This window comes from Eubalaena glacialis, chromosome 1 (assembly GCF_028564815.1).
Source record: "Eubalaena glacialis isolate mEubGla1 chromosome 1, mEubGla1.1.hap2.+ XY, whole genome shotgun sequence".
NCBI lineage: Eukaryota > Metazoa > Chordata > Mammalia > Artiodactyla > Balaenidae > Eubalaena > Eubalaena glacialis.
Window position 1 is genome coordinate 56,128,418 of NC_083716.1, and position 22,841 is coordinate 56,151,258.

Genomic DNA, 22,841 nt, shown 5'->3' on the forward strand with positions numbered 1-22,841 from the left:
CTGACTCACTTTGCTGTACAGCAGAAATTAATCACAACATTGTAAATCAACTATACTTCAATAAAATTTTTAAAAAAGAAAAATTTTCTATTGTTTTATTTGTATTTCCAGCTTTATTAAGATATAATTGACAAATAAAATTGTATATATTTATAAGTGATAATTTCGTATGGGTATATATTGTGAAATGATTATCACAACTAAAGTAATTAACACATCCATCATCCCACATAGTTACTTTTGTGTGTACTGTAAGAATACTTATGATTTACTCTTAGCAAGTCTCAAAAATACAACACAGTATTATTAGCTATAGTTACCCTTTTGTACATTAGAGCATCAGAAATTATTTATGTATAATAGAAAATCTGTACCCTTTGACCAACATCTCATTTCCTCCATGCTCCCAGCCCCTGGCAACCATCATTCTTCTGTTTCCATAAATTCAATTTTTGTTTTTAGATTCCAGATATAAGTGATATCACACAGTATTTGTCTTCCTCTGCCTGACTTAGGCAGCTGCTTCATCCATGTTGCTGCAAAGGTGAGATTTCCTTAATTGTTAAATTGTTAATTGTAAACAATTGTTAATTGTTCCTATATATTGTTAATATATATATATATATATATATATATAACACATACACACACACACAAAATGGAATATCACATTTTCTTTATTGATGGACACTGAGGTTGTTTCCATGTCTTCCCTATTGTAAATAATGTTGTAATGAAGATCAGGGTGCAGATATCTCTTTGAGATAGTGAATTCACTTCCTTTGGATATATACACAGAAGTGGAAATGCTGGATCAAATGACACTTTTTAGTTTTTTGAAGAGCCTCCATACTGTTTTCTATTATGACTGTACCAATTTACATTCCCATCTACCACATACAAGGGTTCCCTTTTCTCCACATCCTTGTCAAGATTTATTATCTCTTGTATTTTTTTTATAATAGCCATCCTGACAGGTGTGAGGTAATAGCTCATTGTGGTTTTGATTTGCATTTCCTTGATGATTCATAATGTTACACATCTTTTCATGTACTATTGGTTACTTGCTTGTCTTCTTTGGAGAAATGTCTATTCAGGTCATTTGCTCATTTTTTGTTCGTTACTCTTTTTCTTAACCATTGAGTTGTATGAGTTCTTTATATATTTAGGTTACTAAGCCCTTATCAGATGGATGGTTTCAAAATTTTTCTCCCATTCTGTAGGTTACCTTTTCATTTTGTTGTTTCTTTTGCTGTGCAGAAGGACTGTAGTTTACTGTAGTCCCACATGCATATTTTTGCTTTTATTGCAATGTGCTTTTGGTGTCATGTGCAAAGATTATTGTCAAGACCAATATCGAGACGGTTTATTCCTATGTTTTCTTTCAGGGGTTTTCAGGTTTCAGGTCTTACAATAAAGTCTTTAACCCACTGAGTTAATTTTTGTGAGTGGTGTAATTTAGGGGTCCAATTTCATTCTTTTGCATGTGGGTATCCAGTTTTCCCAACACCATTTATTGAAGAATTTATCCTTTCCCCATTGATTATTCTTTGCTCACTTGTTAAATACTAATTTACCTTATATACATGGGTTTATTTCTAGGCTCTCAATTCTGTTCCTTTGTTATATGTGTCTGTTTTTAATGCCAGTACCATACTGTTTTGATTACTATAGCTCTGTAGTATATATTGAAATCAGGCACTGTGGTGCCTCCAGCTTTATTTTTCTTGTGCTAGATTGCTTTGGCTATTTGGAGTCTTCTATGGTTCTATATTTATTTTATTTTAGGATTTTTTTTTCTATTTCTAAGAATAATGTCATTGGAATTTTGAAAGGAATTGCATTGAATCTGTAGATGGCTTTGGGTAGTATGGACATTTTACCAATATTAATTCTTCTGATTCATGAACATGGGATATCTTTGCATTTATTTGTATCTTCAATTTCTTTCACTATTTTCAATAGTTTTCAATGTACAGGTCTTTCACCTCCTTGATTAAATTTATCCTTAAAGTATTTTATTCTTTTTGATGCTATTGTAAATGAGATTGTTTTATTTATTTCTTTTTCAGATAAAATGCATTTCTATAACAATGAACTATGTGATGATTTCGTATCCTGCAACTTCACTGAATTTTGAGGGTTTCTCCCTCCTAGAAAATAAATCATTTTCTCTCAGTGTGGGCTTTTCTCTGCTTTAAGAGATGAGAACTTTTTCTGAACACTGGAGCATCTGCAGAATCTTGTTTTTTTAATTGAGATATAACTGACATACATACAACATACAGATGTATAACACAATGATTTGATATTTGTATGCACTGCAAAATTATCACAATAAATCTAACATCCACTATAACACACAGTTATATTTTTTTTCTTGTGGTGAGAACTTTTGAGATCTACTCTTGAATTTATTATTATTTTTTATAAATTTATTTATTTTATTTTTATTTATTTTGGCTGCGTTGGGTCTTTGTTGCTGCGCGCGGGCTTTCTCTAGTTGTGGTGAGTGGGGGCTACTCTTCGTTGCGCTGAGCGGTGGCTTCTCTTGTTGCGGAGCATGGGCTCTAGGTGCACGCGCTTCAGTAGTTGTGGCTCACAGGCTCTAGAGCACAGGCTCAGTAGTTGTGGCTCACAGGCTCTAGAGCACAGGCTCAGTAGTTGTGGCGCATGGGCTTAGTTGCTCCGCGGCATGTGGGATCTTCCCAGACCAGGGCTCGAACCTGTGTCCCCTGCGTTGGCAGGCAGATTCTTAACCACTGCACCACCAGGGAAGCCCTTGAATTTATTATTGATAACAATTTTTTTGTTTGAGTCTTCAGGGTTTCCTTTATATAAGATCATGCTATTTGCAAACAGAAAATTTTACTTATTCCCTCCCGTTTTGGATGCCTTTTATTTCTTTTACTTACCTAATTTCTTTGGTTAAAATTTCCAGTACTATGTTGAATAGGATTGGTGAGAGTGGTCATTCTTGTCTTGTTCCTGAACTTAGAGGAAAAACTTTCACCCTTTCACTCTTAGGTATAATTTAAGCTATGGGCTTGTCATATACAGCCTTTATTATGTTGAAGTACATTCTTTCTACACCTAATTTGTTGAGAGTCTCTATCAAGAAATAATGTTGTGTTTCATCAAATGCAAAGTTTGTCAAATTTTTGTCAAATGTATTGAGATGATCATATGATTTTTTTCTTTCTTCTGTTAAGGTAGTATATCATATTTATTGATTTGTGTGTGTTGAATCACCCCTGCATCCCAAGGATGAATCCTAATTGATCATGGTGTATGATACTTTTAATACGCTGTTGAATTTGGTTTGCTGGTATTTTGTTGAGGGGCACCACAGTGTTGTGAGATTTACCTCCAGGAGCTCAGCCAGGTTCCCATAATAAATATCATAGAAAAATCTCCTTGTGCTTCTGCCAGGAGGATGGCAAAGGAAACCATTTTGAAATACACCAGAGCATTCTGTTATTCTTAATAAGGCCTGCACTCAGGAGAAACTAGTTAACCAGATCCTAGCCTGCTGAGGTATGATCAAAACCTAAGTGACCTGGGGGGAGACAAATCCCTAACTAAAGCCAACTCTAGCCTTCCATGTGGGAGAAGGGAAATACCAACTGTAGCCCACTCTACCCATCCTCTCCTACCGAAAGGTGAACAAAAGAAACTGAGAAATTGTGAAGCTCACAGTCCAGAGGCATAGGCTTACTAAAAGATTGAGACCTTAGGATGATAGAATGCTTCCCCTAGTTCCAAACCTTATTACCACATTACTAAAGGTTTATCTACAGGAGTTCTTTTACTCAGTACATCATTTCCAGCTATTAAGAAAAAAATTACATATTGTGTGATTTCACTTGTGGAATCATAAGAAAGCTGAACAAATAGAAACATAGTGTAGATTACTGGTTGCCAGGGGCTGGAGGGTGGGGGCGGTGAGGAGATGTTGGTCAAAGGGAACGAGCTTCCAGTTATAAAAAGAGTAACTTCTAGGGATCTAATGTACAGCATGGTGACTATAGTTATTAATACTGTATTATATGCTTGAAATTTGCTAAGAGAGTAAATCTTAAATGTTTCAGCACAACAGAATATGGTAATTATATGAGGTGATGGATGTGTTAACTAACCTTATTTTGGTAATCATTTCCCAATATATACATGTATCAAATCATCATTGTATACCATATAATTAACATATAACCCTGTAAATTTATCTCAAAAAAAGCTAGAAAAAAATACAAAGGATGCCAAAAGACCAAAACAAAACAACCCCCCACAATTTGAAAAAACAGAGTAAGCATCAGAATCAGACTTGCCAGAGATGTTGGAATATCAGGACAGGAATTTAAAACAGAGTAAGCATTTGAAAAAACAGAGTAAGCATCAATATGAAAAAACAGAGTAAGCGTCAGAATCAGACTTGATTCTGCCAATCAGGGGACACAGGTTTGAGCCCTGGTCCGGGAATATCCCACATGCCATGGAGCAACTAAGCCCATGCGCCACAACTACTGAGCCCACGCACCACAACTGCTGAAGCCCACGCATCTAGACCCCGTGCTCCACAACAAGAGAAGCCACCGCAATGAGAAGCCTGCACACCACAACGAGGAGTAGCCTCCGCTCACCACAACTAGAGAGAGCCGGCACACAGCAACAAAGACCCAACGGAGCCAAAAATAAATAAAAATAAATAAATTTATTTTTTAAAAAAGAAAGAAAAAATAGACCAAAATTCAAAGAGGATGTCAGCAAGAGAGAGGGCTTGAAGGTCTCAATGCTCATCTCCCCCAGAAAAAACAAAAACAATATATAACTACAGGCCAAAGAAAATAGTCCAGAGAAAGCACTGAACTACAAAGCAGAAGCATCAAAACCCCTGTGGAGCTCCAAAATTGAGGAAGGTCACATAGAAAAGTATAGGAATCATATTACTTTGTGTCATCCCATTATACAGTCAAAAGCAGCATGGCACCACAAGGGTTGCCCTCAGAGGAATTTCACATCAGGGGAAATGGAGAGCAGAAGACCCCAGAAAGCCTCACCACCGTGGACATATGCAGCCTTTGCTATAGAGGTCTCCGACAGTCTTCACCAACACTGAGCCCAACTGATGCAGCTGCCTGGTGTTCCTTTCACTGCATCTACTCCTCCTGACTAGAGCCGACTCTGGTGAGATTTGCCCTCAGGGATCCCAGTCGCTGCTATGCCCCATTCTCTGGGATCAGAACACCACAGCACCTGACCATATATGGTCTGGAGCTGTCATGGTTTGGTACCCCATCCCCAGGTCATATTTCTGTCCCATTACAGGGCAGCCTCTGCTCCCTCAGCCCTACTCCCTGCATCCCAAGTAGCAGCTCTTAACCATCATTGCTGGGACTAGCCAGCTGCTGCCCTGAGCCCTACCCCTAGGTCCCAGGTCATGGCTTTGACCCATCATTGCTGCAACCATGCTTCTGGCTCCCCTGAGCTCCATGACCCATCCCAGGTTGCAGCTCTGATATGTCATTGCCCAGAAGCACTCTTGTTGTCCCCTATCAACCACCAATCCATTCTCTGTATCTATGAGTCTGTTTTTGTTTTGTTTATTGTTTGTTTTGTTTTCTAGATTCCACATATATGTGAAATATGTGGTATTTGTCTTTCTCTGTCTGATTTATTTCACTTAGCATAATACCCTCCAGGTCCATCCATGTTGTTGCCAATGGTAAGATTTCATTCTTCTTTATGGCTGCATAGTATTCCATTGTAGATAGATCACATCTTCTTTATTCATTCATCCATTGATAGACACTTAGGTTGTGTCCATGTCATGGTTATTGTAAATAACACTGCAACAAAATGTTAGCAAACCAAGTCCAATAACACATAAAAAGGATCATACATCATGATCAAGTTGGATTCATTCTCAGGATGCAGGAATGTTTTAATATTTGCAAATCAATGGGATACACTATGTTAACAAAAGGAAAGAAAAAAACCACATGATATCTCAATAGACGCAGAAAAAGCATTTGACAAAATTCAACAACCATTCATGACAAAAACTCTCACCAAAGTGGGCATTGAGGGAAGATATCTCAACACGATAAAGGCCATTGATGACAAACCCACAGTGACATAATACTCAATGGTGAAGAGCTGAAAGCCTTCCCACTAAATTCAAAAACAAGACAAGGATGCCCATTCTCAGCACTTCTATTCAACATAGTGTTGGAAGTCCTAGCCACAGCACTCAGACAAGGAATAAAAGGTATCCAAGTTGGAAGGGAAGAGGTAAACCTGTCACTATTTGCAGATGACAAGATATTCTATAGAGAATCCTAAACTCCACACAAAAACTATTAGAACTAGTAAATGAGTTCAGCAAGCTAGCAGGATATAAGATTAATATACAGAAATCTGTTGAATTTCTTTACACTAACAATGAAATGTCACAAAGAGAAAGTAAAAAAACCAATCCTGTTTACCACTGGGTCAAAAACAAACAAACAAAAAACCTAGGAATAAACTTAACTGAGGAGGTAAAAGATCTATAACCTGAAAACTATAAAACATTGATTAAAAAAACCTGAAGATGATTCAAAGAAATGGAAAGATAACCCATGCTCTTGGATTGGAAGAATTAATATTGTTAAAATGGCCATACTACCCAAAGCAATCCACAGATTTAATGCAATCCCTATCAAAATACCCATGACATTTTTCACAGAACTAGAACAAATAATCCTAAACTTTATATGGACCCACAAAAGACCCAGAATTGCCAAAGAAATGCTGAGGAAAAAGAACACAGCTGGAGGCATAACCTTCCCAGATGTTAGACAACACTACAAAGCTACAGTAATCAAAACATCATGGTACTGACACAAAAACAGACATATAGATCAATGGAATCCAATAAAGAACCCAGAAATAAACCCACACACCTATGGTCAATTAATCTTCAACAAAGGAGGCAAGAATATACAATGGAGAAAAGACAGTCTCTTCAGCAAGTGGTGTTGGGAAAGCTGGACAGCCTCATGTAAATCAATGAAATTAGAACACTCCCTTACACCATATATAACAATAAACTCAAAATGGTTCAAAGACCTAAATATAAGACACCATAAAACTCCTAGAAGAGAACATAGGCAAAACATTCTGACACATATAGCAGCAATATTTTCTTAGATCAGTCTCCTAAGGCAAAAGAATTAAAAGAAAAAATAAACAAATGGGACCAAATCAAACTTAAAAGTTTATGCATAGCAAAGGAAACGATCAACAAAATGAAAAGACAACCTACGGAAGGGGAAAAAATATTGCAAAGGATGTGACCGACAAGGGGTTAGTATCCAAAATATATAAACAGCTCAATAACTCAATGTCAAAAAAACAAACTACCAATCAAAAAACGGGCAGAAGGATACATGCACCCCAATGTTCATAGCAGCACTATTTACAATAGCCAAGGCATGTAAGCAACTTCAGTGTCCATCGAGAGAGGAATGGATTAAGAAGATGTGGTGGTGTGTGTGTGTGTATATATATAGTGGAATACTACTCAGCCATAAAAAAGAATGAAATAATGCTATTTGTAGCCACATGAATGGACCTAGAGATTATCATTCTAAGTGAAGTCAGAGAAAGGCAAATATCACATGATATCACTTATATGTGGAATCTAAAAAAATGATACAAATGAACTTATTTACAAAACAGATACAGACTCACAGACATAGAAAACAAATTTATGGTTACCAAAGGGGAAAGGGGGAGGAGGGATAAATTAGGAGTTTGGGACTAACAGATACATACTACTATATGTAAAACAGATAAACAACAAGGACCTGCTGTATAGCACAGGGAACTATATTTTTTTTAAAAAGGGGGCAGAAGACCTAAATAGACATCTCTCCAGAGAAGACATACAGATGTCCAACAGGCACATGAAAAGATGCACAACATCACTAATTATTAGAGAAGTACAAATCAAAATTACAATAAAGTATCACCTCACACCTGTCAGAACGGCTATCACCAAAAAGTCTACAAATAATAAATGCTTGAGAGGGTGTGGAAAAAAGGGAACCCTCCTACACTGTTGGTGGGAATGTAAATTGGCGCCACCACTATGGAGAACAGTATGGAGGTTCCTTTAAAAACTAAAAATAGAGCTACCATCTGATCCAGAAATCCCACTCCTGGGCATATACCCAGAAAAGATGAAAACTAGTTCAAAAAGATACATGCACCCCAAAGTTCATAGCAACAGTATTTACAATAGCCAAGACATGGAAAACCACCCAAGTGCCCATCAACAGATGACTGGTTTAAGAAGATGTGGTATATACATACACATATATACATACATATATACACACACATATATATAATGGGATATTACTTAGCCATAAAAAAGAATGAAGTATTGCCATTTGCAGCAACATGGATGGACCTAGAGAATATCATACTAAGTGAAGAAAATCAGACAAAGACAAATATTATATGATGTCACTTATGCATAGAATCTAAAAAATAATACAGGGCTTCCCTGGTGGCGCAGTGGTTGAGAATCTGCCTGCCAATGCAGGGGACACGGGTTCGAGCCCTGGTCTGGGAAGATCCCACATGCCACGTAGCAACTGGACCCGTGAGCCACAATTACTGAGCCTGCGCGTCTGGAGCCTGTGCTCTGCAACAAGAGAGGCCGCGATAGTGAGAGGCCCACGCACCGCGATGAAGAGTGGCCCCCACTTGCCACAACTAGAAAAAGCCCTCACACAGAAACGAAGACACAACACAGCCATAAATTAATTAATTAATTAATTATTTTTAAAAATGAGGAAACACTTATCAGTACACATTGAGATTTGTGGCACATTCTAAAAAATAATACAAATGAATCTATATGCAAAACAGAAACAGACTCACAGACATAGAAAACAAACTTATGGTTACCAAAGGGGAAAAGAGGGAGGCAGGGGATGGATAAATTAGGAGTATGGGATTAACAGATACAAACTACTATACATAAAATAGATAAACAACAAGGATTTACTGTATAGCACAGGGAACTATATTCAAGTCTTGTAATAACCTATCATGGAAAAGAATCTGGAAAAAATACATATATAGCTGAATCACTTTGCTGTACACCTGAAACTAACACAATATTGTAAATCAACTATCCTTTAAAAAAAATACAAAGCCCAGAAATAAACCCAGGCACCAATTGTCAATTAATCTACCACAAAGGAGGCAAGAATATACAATAAGGAAAAGACAGTCTCTTCAATAAGTGATGCCAGGAAAACTGGACAGCTACATGTAAATATATGAAAATAGAATATTTTTTCACATCATATACAAAAATAAACTCAAAATGGATTAAAGACCTAAATGTAAGATATGAAACATAAAACTCCTAGAGGAAAGCATATTTAAAAGCTTTTGCACAGCCAAGTAAACCAACAAAAAGGTAACCTACTGAATGGAAGAAGATATTTGCAAACAATATGTCTGATAAGGGGTTAATGTCCAAAATATATAAAGAACACATACAACTTAATATCAGAAAAACACAACCTGATTTTAAAATGGGCAGAAGACCTGAATAGTCATTTTTCCAAAGAAAACATACAGATGGCCAATAGGCACATGAAAAGATGTTCAACATCACGAATCATCAGGGAAATGCAAATCAAAACCACAATGAATGAGGTATCACCTCACACCTGTCAGAATGGCTATTGTCAAAAAGACAAGAAATGACAAGTATTGGCAAGGATGTGGAGAAAAGGAAACCCTTGTGCATTGCTAGTGGGAATGTAAATTGGTGCAGCCATTATGGAAAACAGTATGGAGGTTCCTCAAAAAACTAAAAATAGAGTTGCCATATGATCCAGCAATCCCACTCCTGGGCATATATCCAGACAAAACCATATTTTGAAAAGATACATGCACCCCTATGTTCATAGCAGCACTATTTAGAATAGTCAAGACATGGAAACAACCTAAATGTCCATCAACAGATGAATGGATAAAGAAGATGTGGTATATATATATACAATGGAATATCACTCAGCCATAAAAAAGAATGAAATAATGCCATTTGCAGCAACATAAATGGACCTAGAGATTATCATACTAAGCAAAGTAAGTCAGAAAAAGAAAGGCAAATACCATATGATATCACTTACATGTAGAATCTAAAATATGACACAAATGAACATATCTATGAAACAGAAACAGACTCACAGACATAGAGACAGACTTGTGGTTGCCAAGGTGGGTCGGGGGGGAAGATTGTGAGTTTGGGATTAGAAGATGCAAAGTAGTATATATCAGATGGATAAACAACAAGGTCCTATATTCAATAGGGATACTGAACTATATGCAATATCCTGTGATAAACTATAATGGAAAAGAATATGAAAAAGAATATATAGAGATCTGTAACTGAGCCACTTTGCTGTACAGCAGAAATTAACACAACATTGTAAATCAACTATACTTCAAGAAAAATTTTTAAAGAAAATATACTAATTAGACCAACATAAAAAATAAAATTAGCTTGGTGTCAGTCTATTTATCTCTTGTAAAAATAAAATACAGTGTGTGTGTGAAAAAATAATAATAAATAAATAAATAAATAAATAAATAAATAAAATTAAAATGCCATCATTCAATCAGATGCTAGATTTATTCACATTTATATAAGCTGTTTCATAACTTAAAAGGTATATTTTATACTTTTGCTTTTCCTACTTGCCCAAATGCAACTGTCTAGTGAATATAAACCCAGTCTACATTTTTAAACTTTTTGCTGTGTATGTATACATGTATTTGTATCCAAGAATAATCAGTATTATTTACTATTTTAGCCCTTATTTTCATAATTATCACACTATAAAACTATTTAGGCAACTTGATGTTTCACTGAACAGGATTCTGTATCTTAAAGCTCAAAATTATGAAAACCATTTTAAAGTTAGAGGTTCACAGACGCCAGGCTTTTCCTCAAAAACTCAGGTTACCAATGTGGCATTCAGATGCTCAACTGGGTACTCTCAGATCTTGTGACATCTTGTTGCTCCACATCCACAGGTGACTTGGTCACAACACTTGAGTCCCATGCACCAGCTCTCAGCTAAAGGGATGCTGTGGGCTGCACAGCTGATCCAACATCCTCCTGGGGCTCTTTAGAGTGCAACAGCTGGGCCTGCAGCTCCACTGGAAGTTCCTACCTTAACTGGAGAAAGCTCAGGAGGCCTCAGTGAAGGGGCTGCTTCCAGATGTATGGAGACCAACTGATGTTGTTGGTCCTTCACAGTCAGAGCTTCGGTGAAACTGGCTGCAGGAAGACATACAGCTGCTGCCCTGGCTCCACGGAGTAGAGAGCTTTGCAATAGCAGCCTTGTAGGCCTCTCATCCAAAGGCTACTGCAGTTGTGCCCTTCATGTTACTTGTAATTACTTTGGATTCAGCAACTTCTGTTGGATGGTTGTCTTGCTGCTATTGTGTTTGTTGGTTTTGTGTTCCATACTCCAGCCCAGCTTTCTACACATTGCTATAAGCTGTTGGTTAGGGGCTATAACACTGCTGGGCACGGCTACCCTACCAGAAAGGATCAACAGCTCTTGGAGCTTTCCCAAAGACAGTATTTGCAGGCTCTGGAGAGGCCTTTGCCTTCAACTGCTGTGTGGATGACTATGGGATGACCTATGGCTATTATTTCAGAAACTTAGAATCATTTCCTAGAGCCACATTCTTGGTCCCAGCAGTTGACCTTTGTAGACCCTTCATCCCAAAGCTGCTGCATTTGGGAACTGGGTTGCTCTGCAGCTTCTTGCTGTATATCTTGCCCAAGAGGCATTGGCAGAGACCTGACCATTATTTGCCGAGGTACATGCTGAAGCTGAGAACAGAGAGGCTCTCCATTAGTTTGGGAACACCCACCCTTCAAGCTGTTATGACTGAAGCGCGGGCACCTGCTGCCCTAAATCCCCATGATTCAGGTGCATTAGACGCTGTCCTGGGACTACCGTTTCTCTTGGTGATTCTGAGGCCGTTGAGGCAGCTGTAGAGAACATAAGCAAACCATTCTGCTAATGTCCTTGAAACAGTGAGTAATGACAATGGACCTTCTGCTCCTGTTGCTGCTGTCTCTCCCTGCACAGTACAAACATGGTGCAGAATGAAGGGCCTTGTATGCTGGCTTTCCCCTCTCTCAGGCCTGTCCCTCTCAAAACACTGCACAGATGATGTAGGAGGATGAAGGAGGAGTGCCGATTTGTAGCTGGCAAATGGATAGGCAGGACCAAGTTTACTTCCCACGTCACCTTGGTACTCCAAAGCACAGCTTGGTTCCTTTTTAATACCTGGGACCAGAGTGTCACATGAGCCATCCTGTTGACTGGGAACTCCCTGTGTCTCCAGAGAAGGATAGTCAGCTCTACCCAGCAGAGCCTCCTGGGCGAAAGAGAAGGTCTGTTCAGTGATGTAGTTGGGAGATTCTACCTGGAGGCTTAAAAGTGAATGACCTTGGACAAGGAACTCACATGGTTTCCTAGCAGCAAACGTTCTGTGTCTCTCTCTAGGTGGTAGTTGGGCATTTTTGTTCTGGAACCAGTTCTGAAGAGAATAGTGTTTTATCAAATTTACTTATCTGGTTGTATTCCACAATGTATTTCCATAATGTAGGAGAGGATTTTGTAGTTAAGCCTAGGCTCAGCATTATCACTGACTAGCCTCTTGACCTTGAGTAAGACAAAAAATAACGGCGATCTTTCCTGCGGCTGCACATATGATTATGGAAGTCATGCTGTACACAGTTCCAAAATCCCACCCCCTCCACCATATGTAGTGGTCCTTCTGTACTTGCAAACCTAGGCCTTTCAAAATCTCCCTTCAACCTGTCTGCGATCCTCTGCATTTAGACAAAACTGACTCCCAGCTGTTCTCTAAACCCAACAAAATTTCCCCACAATTTTTAAATTTTACTCAGGCTGCTTCACCAGAATGAATTCATGACTGAGTATATTCTAAACTATGTTCTTAAATCCATTGTTTTCAAAGGCTACATATAAACAAGCAAGAGACTGAGTCATAATTTGACTGTTTATTTTATATGTGACCCTAAGTATTTCATTTAACATCTCTAGTCTCCATTTTTTTTATCCTCCCTAAAATGAGGATGATTATACAGGCCAACCATAATCACTAGGACTTTGTGGGAGGTGGAAATGATAAAATTCTCTTTTGGACAATCCATCCCAATAAGCCATGGTTGCTATAAGGCAGTTAAGAGTCATGCAGCACAGGCCATAGTGTCAGGGGGTCTTCTGTAATTTCCTCACTCCTGGAACTGCACCCCCTCCCACCATCTCCAAGTTCAGAACTGCTTTAGGCCATGAGTAGCACTGAAGCTAGAAGGATTTCCGATACACTCATGATGACTGTTTAAGGCAAAACTCTGACTGGGAACAATGAACCAGACACCTCCAAACACGCTCTCATTTTCTCTTCACAACTCCACAACATAGATAATTTTACAAAAAGTTGAGTTGCAAGAGTCAATTTATCAAATGTTACAGAGCCAATTAGAAGGTTGATCTCATGAGGATCCAACTGAAAAACACGTGCTCACTTTCTCTGATCTAACAGACTCCCATGATCCTCCTCCCAGTTGTGCTTGCTTCCTGAACACATCCTGGGCACTTTCTCTAAACACATGGAACTCAATTCAATTGAACATATTTGGACGGCTGTATCTGTGAACTTCCTGTTATAAGTCTCACTCTCTAATAAGTATGGAGGATTAAGAAATGATTAAAAAAGCAGTTTGACCTTGCGAAACCCAAATGATCATAAATCCAAAAATGTATAGTATTAACAGTGTTTAAGTACATTACCTTATTCAGATTTTCTACTTATTTGTATAAATTGTAGAAAATACCTTGAGACAAATGAAAATGAAAAACATAATACCAAAGCTTATTTTCCTTGAAATGTTTCCAGTTCATGAAACTTTTATAATATGATTACATCATTACATACATAGTATTTACCTATACTTTTATCCTCCAAAGCTACTCTTTCATGCCCTTTCTTATTTCCACTAAGATAATTTATTCCTATTGTCAAGCAACCAATTCAATGATTTACAAACAATTATAGAAGAAATATGGAAATTCATAATTGTGTATATAATAAAAAAAGTACAACTCTAATGAAATTTCATGCAGCTATTGCCAATCATTTCCAAAAACAATCGTATCAGAGTTCTCCAAACAAAGAGTCATGAAGCACATACATACTAAAGCTGTGAGGTATTGTGCCAAATGGTGGTACACTATCAAACCTAGTCCCTTCTCTAGCACTTCACACTTGTGTATCCAACTGTTCACTTTCTATCTCCTCTGGGAGGTCTAATTGGCATACTAAACTTAATATATTCAAAGTGAAACTCCTAATGCCGCTGGTAAAAAATGACTCCATTCCCAGGCCGCCCTATCCTAAAAGCAACTCCAATCTTTGGTTTGCTTAAGCCAAAATTTTGGAGCCCTCTTTGTTGGATATGCAGTGAGAGAATGCAGAGATCTCTCAGCAAACTATCATCTCCACCTTCAAAATAATGAAAATCTTCCCAGTTCTCTATACTTCTACAGCCAGCACCCTAGTCCAAACCATGATTGCCCCTATCCCAGATAGTTACAATAGATTCTTAACTGATTTCTGCTTCCAGACTTGCCTCAAAATAGTCTATTCTCCCATAAAACTCATACATAACATATTCTACCCGCATTGAGATGAACAAGGAAAGTGATCAGATATCAACACTTTGTTCTACATGATAAAATGTTATCAAACTTCTATAATTCTTTACATTTTCCATACTGTCTATAAAAAAGACATATCCGGATGCATCAAGAAAAAAGGGAGGGGGCTTCCCTAGTGGCACAGTGGCTGGGAATCCGCCTGCCACTGCAGGGGACACGGGTTTGAGCCCTGGTCCAGGAGGATCCCACATGCCGCGGAGCAGCTAGGCCCGTGCGCCACAACTACTGAGCCTGCACTCTAGAGCCCACGAGCCACACCTACTGAGCCCGCGAGCCACAACTACTGAGGCCGTGTGCCACAACTACTGAAGCCCATGCACCTAGAGCCTGTGCTCCTCAACAAGAGAGGCCATTGCAGTGAGAGGCCCGTGCACTGCAACGGGGAGCGGCCCCTGCTTGCCGCAACTGGAGAAGGCCCGTGCACAGTGACAAAGACCCAATGCAACCAAAAATAAATAATAAATAAATTTTAAAAAATAAATAAAGAAAAAAGAAAACAGAAAAAAAGGGAGAGAACCCAAATCAATAAAAGTAGAAATGAAAAAGAAGTTACAACTGACTCCAGAGAAATACAAAGGATCATAAGAGACTACTACAAATAACTATACCAATAAAACGGACAACCTAGAAGAAATAGACAAATTCTTAGAAAGGTACAAATTCGCAAGACAAATTCTTAGAAAGGTACAATCTCTCAAGACTGAACCAGGAAGAAATAGAAAATATGAACAGACCAATTACTAGTAATGAAATTGAATCAGTAATTTAAAAACTCCTAACAAACAAAAGTCCAGGACCAGACGACTTCACAGGTGAATTCTACCAAACATTTAGAGAAAAATTAACATCTATCCTCTGAAACTATTCCAAAAGATTACAGAGGAAGGAACACTTCTACACTTATTCTATGAGGCCACCATCACCTGCCCTGATACCAAAACCAGACAAAGATATCACAAAAATAGAAAATTACAGGCCAGTATCATTGATGAACATAGATGCAAAAAGCCTCAACAAAATACTAGCAAACCAAATCCAACAATACTTTAAAAGGATCATACACCATGATCAAGTGGGATTTATCCCAGGGTTGCAAGGATTTTTCAATATCCACAAATCAATCAATTTGTTAATATGGTATATCATATTGAAGAATAAAAACCATATGATCATCTCAATAGATGCAGAAAAAGCTTTTGATAAAATTGAACATCCATTTATGATAAAAACTCTCCAGAAAGCAGGAATAGAGGGAACATACCTCAACATAATAAAAATCATGGGCTTCCCTGGTGGCACAGTGGTTGAGAATCTGCCTGCCAATGCAGGGGACATGGGTTCGAGCCCTGGTCTGGGAAGATCCCACATGCCGCGGAGCAACTAAGCCCGTGAGCCACAACTACTGAGCCTGCGCGTCTGGAGCCTGTGCTCCGCAACAAGAGAGGCTGCGATAGTGAGAGGCCCGCGCACCGCGATGAAGAGTGGCCCCTGCTTGCCCCAACTAGAGAAAGCCCTCGCACAGAAACGAAGACCCAACACAGCCAAAAATAAATAAATAAATAAATAAATTTTTTAAAAAATTATTAAAAAAAATAAATTAAATAAAGATCATATGTGACAAACACACAGCTAACGTCATACTCAATGGTGAAAAGCTGAAAGCATTTCCTCTAAGATCAGGAACAAGACAAGGAACCCACTCTCACCACCTTTACTCAACATAGTTTTGGAAGTCCTAGCCACAGTTATCAGAGAAAGGAAATAAAAGGAATCCAAATGGGAAAGGAATAAGTTTGTAGATGACATAATACTATACATAGAAAATCCTAAAGATGCTACCAGCAAACTACTAGAGCTCATCAATGAATTCAGTAAAGTTGCAGGATCCAAAATTAGTATACAGAAATCTGTTGCATTTCTATACACTGACAATGAAATATCAGAAAGAGAAATTAAGGAAACAATCTCATTTACCACCATATCAAAAAATAATACCTAGGAATAAAACTACCTAAGGAGGCAAAAAATTGTACTCCTAAAACTATTAAGATGCTGATGAAAGAAATTGAAGACCACACAAACAGATGGAAAGATACACTGTATTCTACGATTGAAAGAATCAATTTTGTTGAAATGACCATACTACCCATGGCAATCTACAGATTCAATACAATCCCTATCAAAATACCAATGGCTTTTTTCACAAAACTAGAATAATTTTTTAAAACTATTTCTTTTTTCTAAATTATTTTATTATTCTTATTGTTATTTTATTTATTTTTATTTTTTGGCCATGTTGTGCAGCACATGGGATCTTAGTTCCCCAACCAGGGATTGAACCTGCACCCCCTGCATTGGAAGCACGGAGTCTTAACCACTGGACCACTGGGGAAGTCCCTAGAATAATTTTAAAATATGTATGGGAACACAAAAGACACCAAAGAGTCACAGTGATCTTGAGAAAGAAAAACAGAGCTAGAGGAATCAGGCTCCCTGACTTCAGACTATACTACAAAGCTACAATAATCAGAACAGTATGGTATTGGTACCAAAACAGACACATAGATCAATGGAACAGGACAGAGTCCAGAAATAAACTCATGCACTTATGGTCAATTAATCTATAACAAAGGAGGCAAAAACATACAATGGAGAAAAAACAGCCTCTTCAATAAGCAGTGCTGGGAAAACTAGACAGCTACATGTAAAAGAATGAAATTAGAACATTCTCTAATGCCATATACAAAAATAAACTCAAAATGGATTAAAGCCTAAATGTAGGACCAGATACTCCCAGAGGAAAACATAGACAGAACACTCTTTGACATAAATTGCAGCAATATTTTTTTGGATCTGTCTCCTAAAGTAAAGGAAATAAAAGCAAAAATAAACAAATAAGACCTAATTAAACTTAAAAGCTTTTGCACAACAAAGGAAACCATCAACAAAACAGATTGAAGAGACAACTTACTGAATGGGAGAATATATCTGCAAATGATATGACTGATAGGGGATTAATATACCACATTGACAAACAGCTCATACAACTCAACATCAAAAAAAAAGCAAACAACTCAATTAAAAAATGGGCAGAAGAACAGACATTTTTCCAAAGAAGAAATGCAGATGGCCAAAAGACATATGAAAAGATGCTCAACATCACTAATCATCAGGGAAATGCTAATCAGACACAATGAGATATCACCTCACACCTGTCAGAATGTCTATCATCAGAAAGAACACAAATAACAAATGTTGGTGAGGATGTGGAGAAAAGGGAACACTTGTACACTGCTGGTGGGAATGTAAATTGGTGCAGTCAATGTGGAAAACAATATGGGGGTTTCTCAAAAAACTAAAACTAGATCTACCATATGATCTAGCAATTCCACTCCTGGGTACATATCTAAAAACCCAAAAACACTAATTCGAAAAGATACATGCATCCCGATGTTCCTAGAAGCATTATGTACGATTGCCAAGATATGGAAGCAACCTAAATGTCCATCAACAGATGAATGGATAAAGATGTGGTGTGTGTATATATACATACATACACACACACACACACACACACAGACACACACACACACACACACAATGGAATACTACTCAGCTAAGAACAAAATTTTGCCACTTGCAGCAACATAGATGGACTTGGAGGGCATTATCCTAAGTGAAAGAAGTCAGAGAAAGACAAATACTCTACGATATCAATTATATGTGGAATCTAAAAAATACAGCAAACTAGTGTATATAGCAAAGAATCAGACTCGTAGATATAGAGAACAAACTTGTGGTTATCAGTGTGGGGGAGGAGGGGCAATACAGGAGTAGAGGAGTGGGAGGTACAAGCTATTGGGTGTAAAATAGGCTCAAGGATGTACTGTACAACACAGGGAATATAGCCAATATTTTGCAATAACTGTAAATGGAAAGTAATTTTTAAATTGTATAAAAAATTTTAAAAATAGTTGCATATCAACAAAAAACACATATGAATACATAGCTTTCACTATTTCACTTACATCAATTACATACACTTTGCATTGTAGTTCTGCCAGTTATTTTCAAATGGTAAAACTAGGGTAGGGGGGCTTCCCTGGTGGCACAGTGGTTGAGAATCTGCCTGCCAATGCAGGGGACATGGGTTCGAGCTCTGGTCTGGGAAGATCCCATGTGCCACGGAGCAGCTGGGCCCATGAGCCACAATTACTGAGCCTGCGCGTCTGGAGCCTGTGCTCCGCAACAAGAGAGGCCGCGATAGTGAGAGGCCCGCACACCGCAATGAAGAGTGGCCCCCGCTTGCCACAACTAGAGAAAGCCCTCACACAGAAACAAAGACCCAACACAGCCATAAATAAATAAATAAATAAACAAATACTTTTAAAAAAATAAAAAATAAATAAAACTAGGGTAGGGATTGTCTTCAAATGTATGATTGGGATGCACAATTCATCATTAGTAAATGTACGTTCTTTTTCTTCTTCTCTTCATTTTGTTCCTTTTATTTCATGATGACCACTTTCTTTAATTGGAGGTCATGAAAAATGTATAAATGGAAAGAGAAAAGCATTGGGGAATACTGGTAATATGTAGAAAAAGATGGTTAACCATTCGTAAAAGATGTTTTTAAAGTACAGCCCTACCTCATACCTATTGATAATAAAACTAACAATGGGTTAAAGGTCTATCTAATTATGATGAAAAAAATGAGATTTATGATCTTCAAGGTAGGAAAAGATTTCTTTAGTCTAACAAAAAGTCACACATTATAAAGGGAAAAGACTGATGAAAAGATGCTCAGCCTCAAATGTAATTGAAGTAAACCAGCTCACATCCATCTGTTAATTAACAATTTAAATGTGTGGGGGTGAAATGGGGGAAGAATGACAAAGATGAAAGGAAACAAGAAACTAGCATCAGGGTTAGTTACAACTGTTAGAACCATTTTGGAAGTAATTTTATTATACACAATCAAATTCAAAATGTAGCATACCCTTCACAGCAATCAAATAAAGGGCATTTGAAAACAGTAGGAAAGTTCTGTAGTGAGTTTATATATGAATGATAAAAACAATAACAAAAAATAGGATTCAACTATATGCTGTCTACAAGAGACATATTTTAGATCTAAGGACACACATTGGCTCAAAGTGAAAAGATGGAAAAAGATATTCTATGTAAATGGTAACCAAAAGAGAACAAGGGTAGCTATACTAATCAAATAAAATATACTTTAAGTCAAAAACTGTTGTTAGAGACAAAGAAAGACATTATATAATGATAAAAGGGTCAATTCACCAGGAGATATAACAATTTAAAATATTTATGCCCCAAACTTCAGAGCTCCCAAATATATAAAGCAAATATTGACAGAATTGAAGGGAGAAATAGGCAACAACATAATAGTAGAAGACTTCAATGCCCCACTTTCAATAATGGATTAAAAAAAAACAAGATCAATAAGGAAATACTGGGCTTGAACAACACTACAGACTAATTGAACATAACAGTCATATACAAAACATGCCACCTAATAGAGTATACATTCTTCTCAAGTACACATGAACACATCACATGTTAGGCCACAAAACAAGGTTTAACAAATTCAAGAACCCTGAAATTATACAAAGTATATTTTCCAATCACAATGGAATGGAACAAGAAATCAAAGGATCTAAAAAGATGAATGGATAAAGAAGATGTGGCACATACATACAATGGAATATTACTCAGCCATAAAAAGGAACGAAATTGAGTTATTTGTAATGAGGTGGATGGACCTAGAGTCTGTCATACAGAGTGAAGTAAGTCAGAAAGAGAAAAACAAATACCGTATGCTAATGCACATATATGGAATCTAAAAAAATGGTACTGATGAACCTAGTGGCAGGGCAGGAATAAAGATGCAGACGTAGAGAAAGGACTTGAGGACACAGAGGGGGAAGGGGAAGCTGGGACGAAGTGAGAGAGTAGCACTGACATATAAACACTACCAAACATAAAATGGATGGCTAGTGGGAAACTGCTGCATAGCACAAGGAAATCAGCTTGATGCTTTGTGATGACCTAGAGGGGTAGGATAGGGAGGGTGGGAGGGAGGCTCACGAGGGAGGGGATATGGGGATATATGTATAAATATAGCTGATACACTCTGTTGTACAGCAGAAACTAACACAACATTGTAAAGCAATTATACGTCAATAAAGACATTAAAAAAAGGAAAAAAAAAATAATAAAAACAGTGGATATATGTATTCGTATAACAGATTCACTTTACTGTACACCTGAAACTAACACAACATTGTTTATCAATTATACCCCGATAAAAATTTTTAAAAGAACTACTGGGTGTAAGATAGGCTAGAAGGATGTGTAGTACAAACAGGGAATATAGCCAATATTTTGTAATAACTCTAAATGGAGTATAACCTTTAAACATTTTATAAAAAATTAAAAATTCAAAAAAGTCATAAACTTTTTAAAATAATAAATTCCTTTCTATTAAAAAAATTAATAGCAGAAGGAAAACTGGAAGATCCATAAATCTGTGGAAATCAATCAACACACTCTTAAACAACCAATGGGTCAAAGAAGTTGCAAGGGAAATCAGAAAATACCTTGAGACAAATGAAAATGAAAAACATAACACCAAAAATTATGCGATGCAGTGAAAACAGTGCTAAAGGAAGTTTTATAGCTGTGAATGTTTATAGCTGTAAATATTTTAAAACCTTAAATCAACAATCTAACTTTATACCTCAAGAGACTAGAAAAAGAACTAAACCCAGACTTAGAAGATGAAAGGATATAACAAAGCAGAGAGAGATAAACAAAATAGAGAATTTTTTAAAAACTGAAAAGATCAACAAAACTAATACAGTCATCCCTCAGTATCCACAGGGGATTGGTTCCAGGAACCCACACAAATGTCAAAATTCGAGGAAGCTCAAGTACTTTATACAAAATGATGTAGTACAGCATGATGCAAAACCCACGAATATGGAGGGCCAACTGTATATTTACTGAAAAAAATCCACAGATAAGAGGACCCACACAGTTCAAACTCATGTTATTCAAGGGTTAACTGCAGTTGTTTTTTGAAGGAATAAAATTGACAGGTCTTTGACTAGATAAAAAAAAGATTCAAATAAAAATCAGAAATGAGAGCATTACAACTAATGTCATAGAAATGAAAGTGATTACAAGTGAATGCTATGAATAATTGTACACCAACAAATTGGATAACCTAGAAGAATGGATAAATTTCTGGAAACATATAACCTACCAAGACTGAATCATGAAGAAAATCTGAACAGACCAATAACAAGTAACGAGATTGAATAAGTAATCAATAATCAAAAATCTCCCAACAAAGGAAAAGCCATCTCCAGATGGCTTCACTGGCAAATTCTACCAAACATTTAAAAAATTAATGCCAATCCGTTTCAAGCTCTTCCCAAAAAGACCGAAGAGGAGAGAACACTTCCAAACTCATTTTAGAGGCCAGCATTACCCTGAAACCAAAACCAGACCGCGCCCCCCCCCCAAAAAAACCACTGGAAGAAAACTACAGAACAATATCCCTAATGAATATTGATGCAAAATCCTTAAAATACTAATGAACCAAATTCAACAGCACATTAAACAGTTTTACACCATGACCAAGTGGGATTTATAAGGACAGTTTAATATACACCCCCCTCAAATCAATGTAATATACCACATTAACAGAAAGAAAAAAACATATTATCATCTAAACTGATTCAGAAAAAGCATTTGACAAATTTCAACACCCATTCATCATAAAAACACTCAACAAACTATGAATAGAAGGAAACTACCTCCACATGAAAGCAATATGTGAAAAACCCACAACAAACATAATACTCAAGGGTGAAAGACTGAAAGCTTTTCCTCTAAGATCAGGAACAAGGCAAGGATGCCTGCTTTCACTTCTATTCAACATAGTACTGCAAGTTCTAGCCAGAGCAA

At 37.3% G+C, this 22,841-nt stretch overlaps 1 protein-coding gene and 1 long non-coding RNA gene across 2 annotated transcripts in view; both read right to left on the reverse strand.

Annotated features, from left to right (window-relative positions):
* LOC133095515 (uncharacterized) overlaps positions 1 to 22,841 on the reverse strand; it is a 116,143-nt gene that overhangs the window by 48,042 nt on the left and 45,260 nt on the right. The gene's annotated exons all lie outside the window — the stretch shown is intronic.
* On the reverse strand, positions 11,734 to 12,617 carry LOC133086073 (cytoplasmic polyadenylated homeobox-like protein 2). The gene is given in 4 exon segments (XM_061183026.1): positions 11,734 to 11,841; positions 11,843 to 12,001; positions 12,190 to 12,474; positions 12,564 to 12,617. Coding segments are annotated over 4 exon segments (606 nt in total).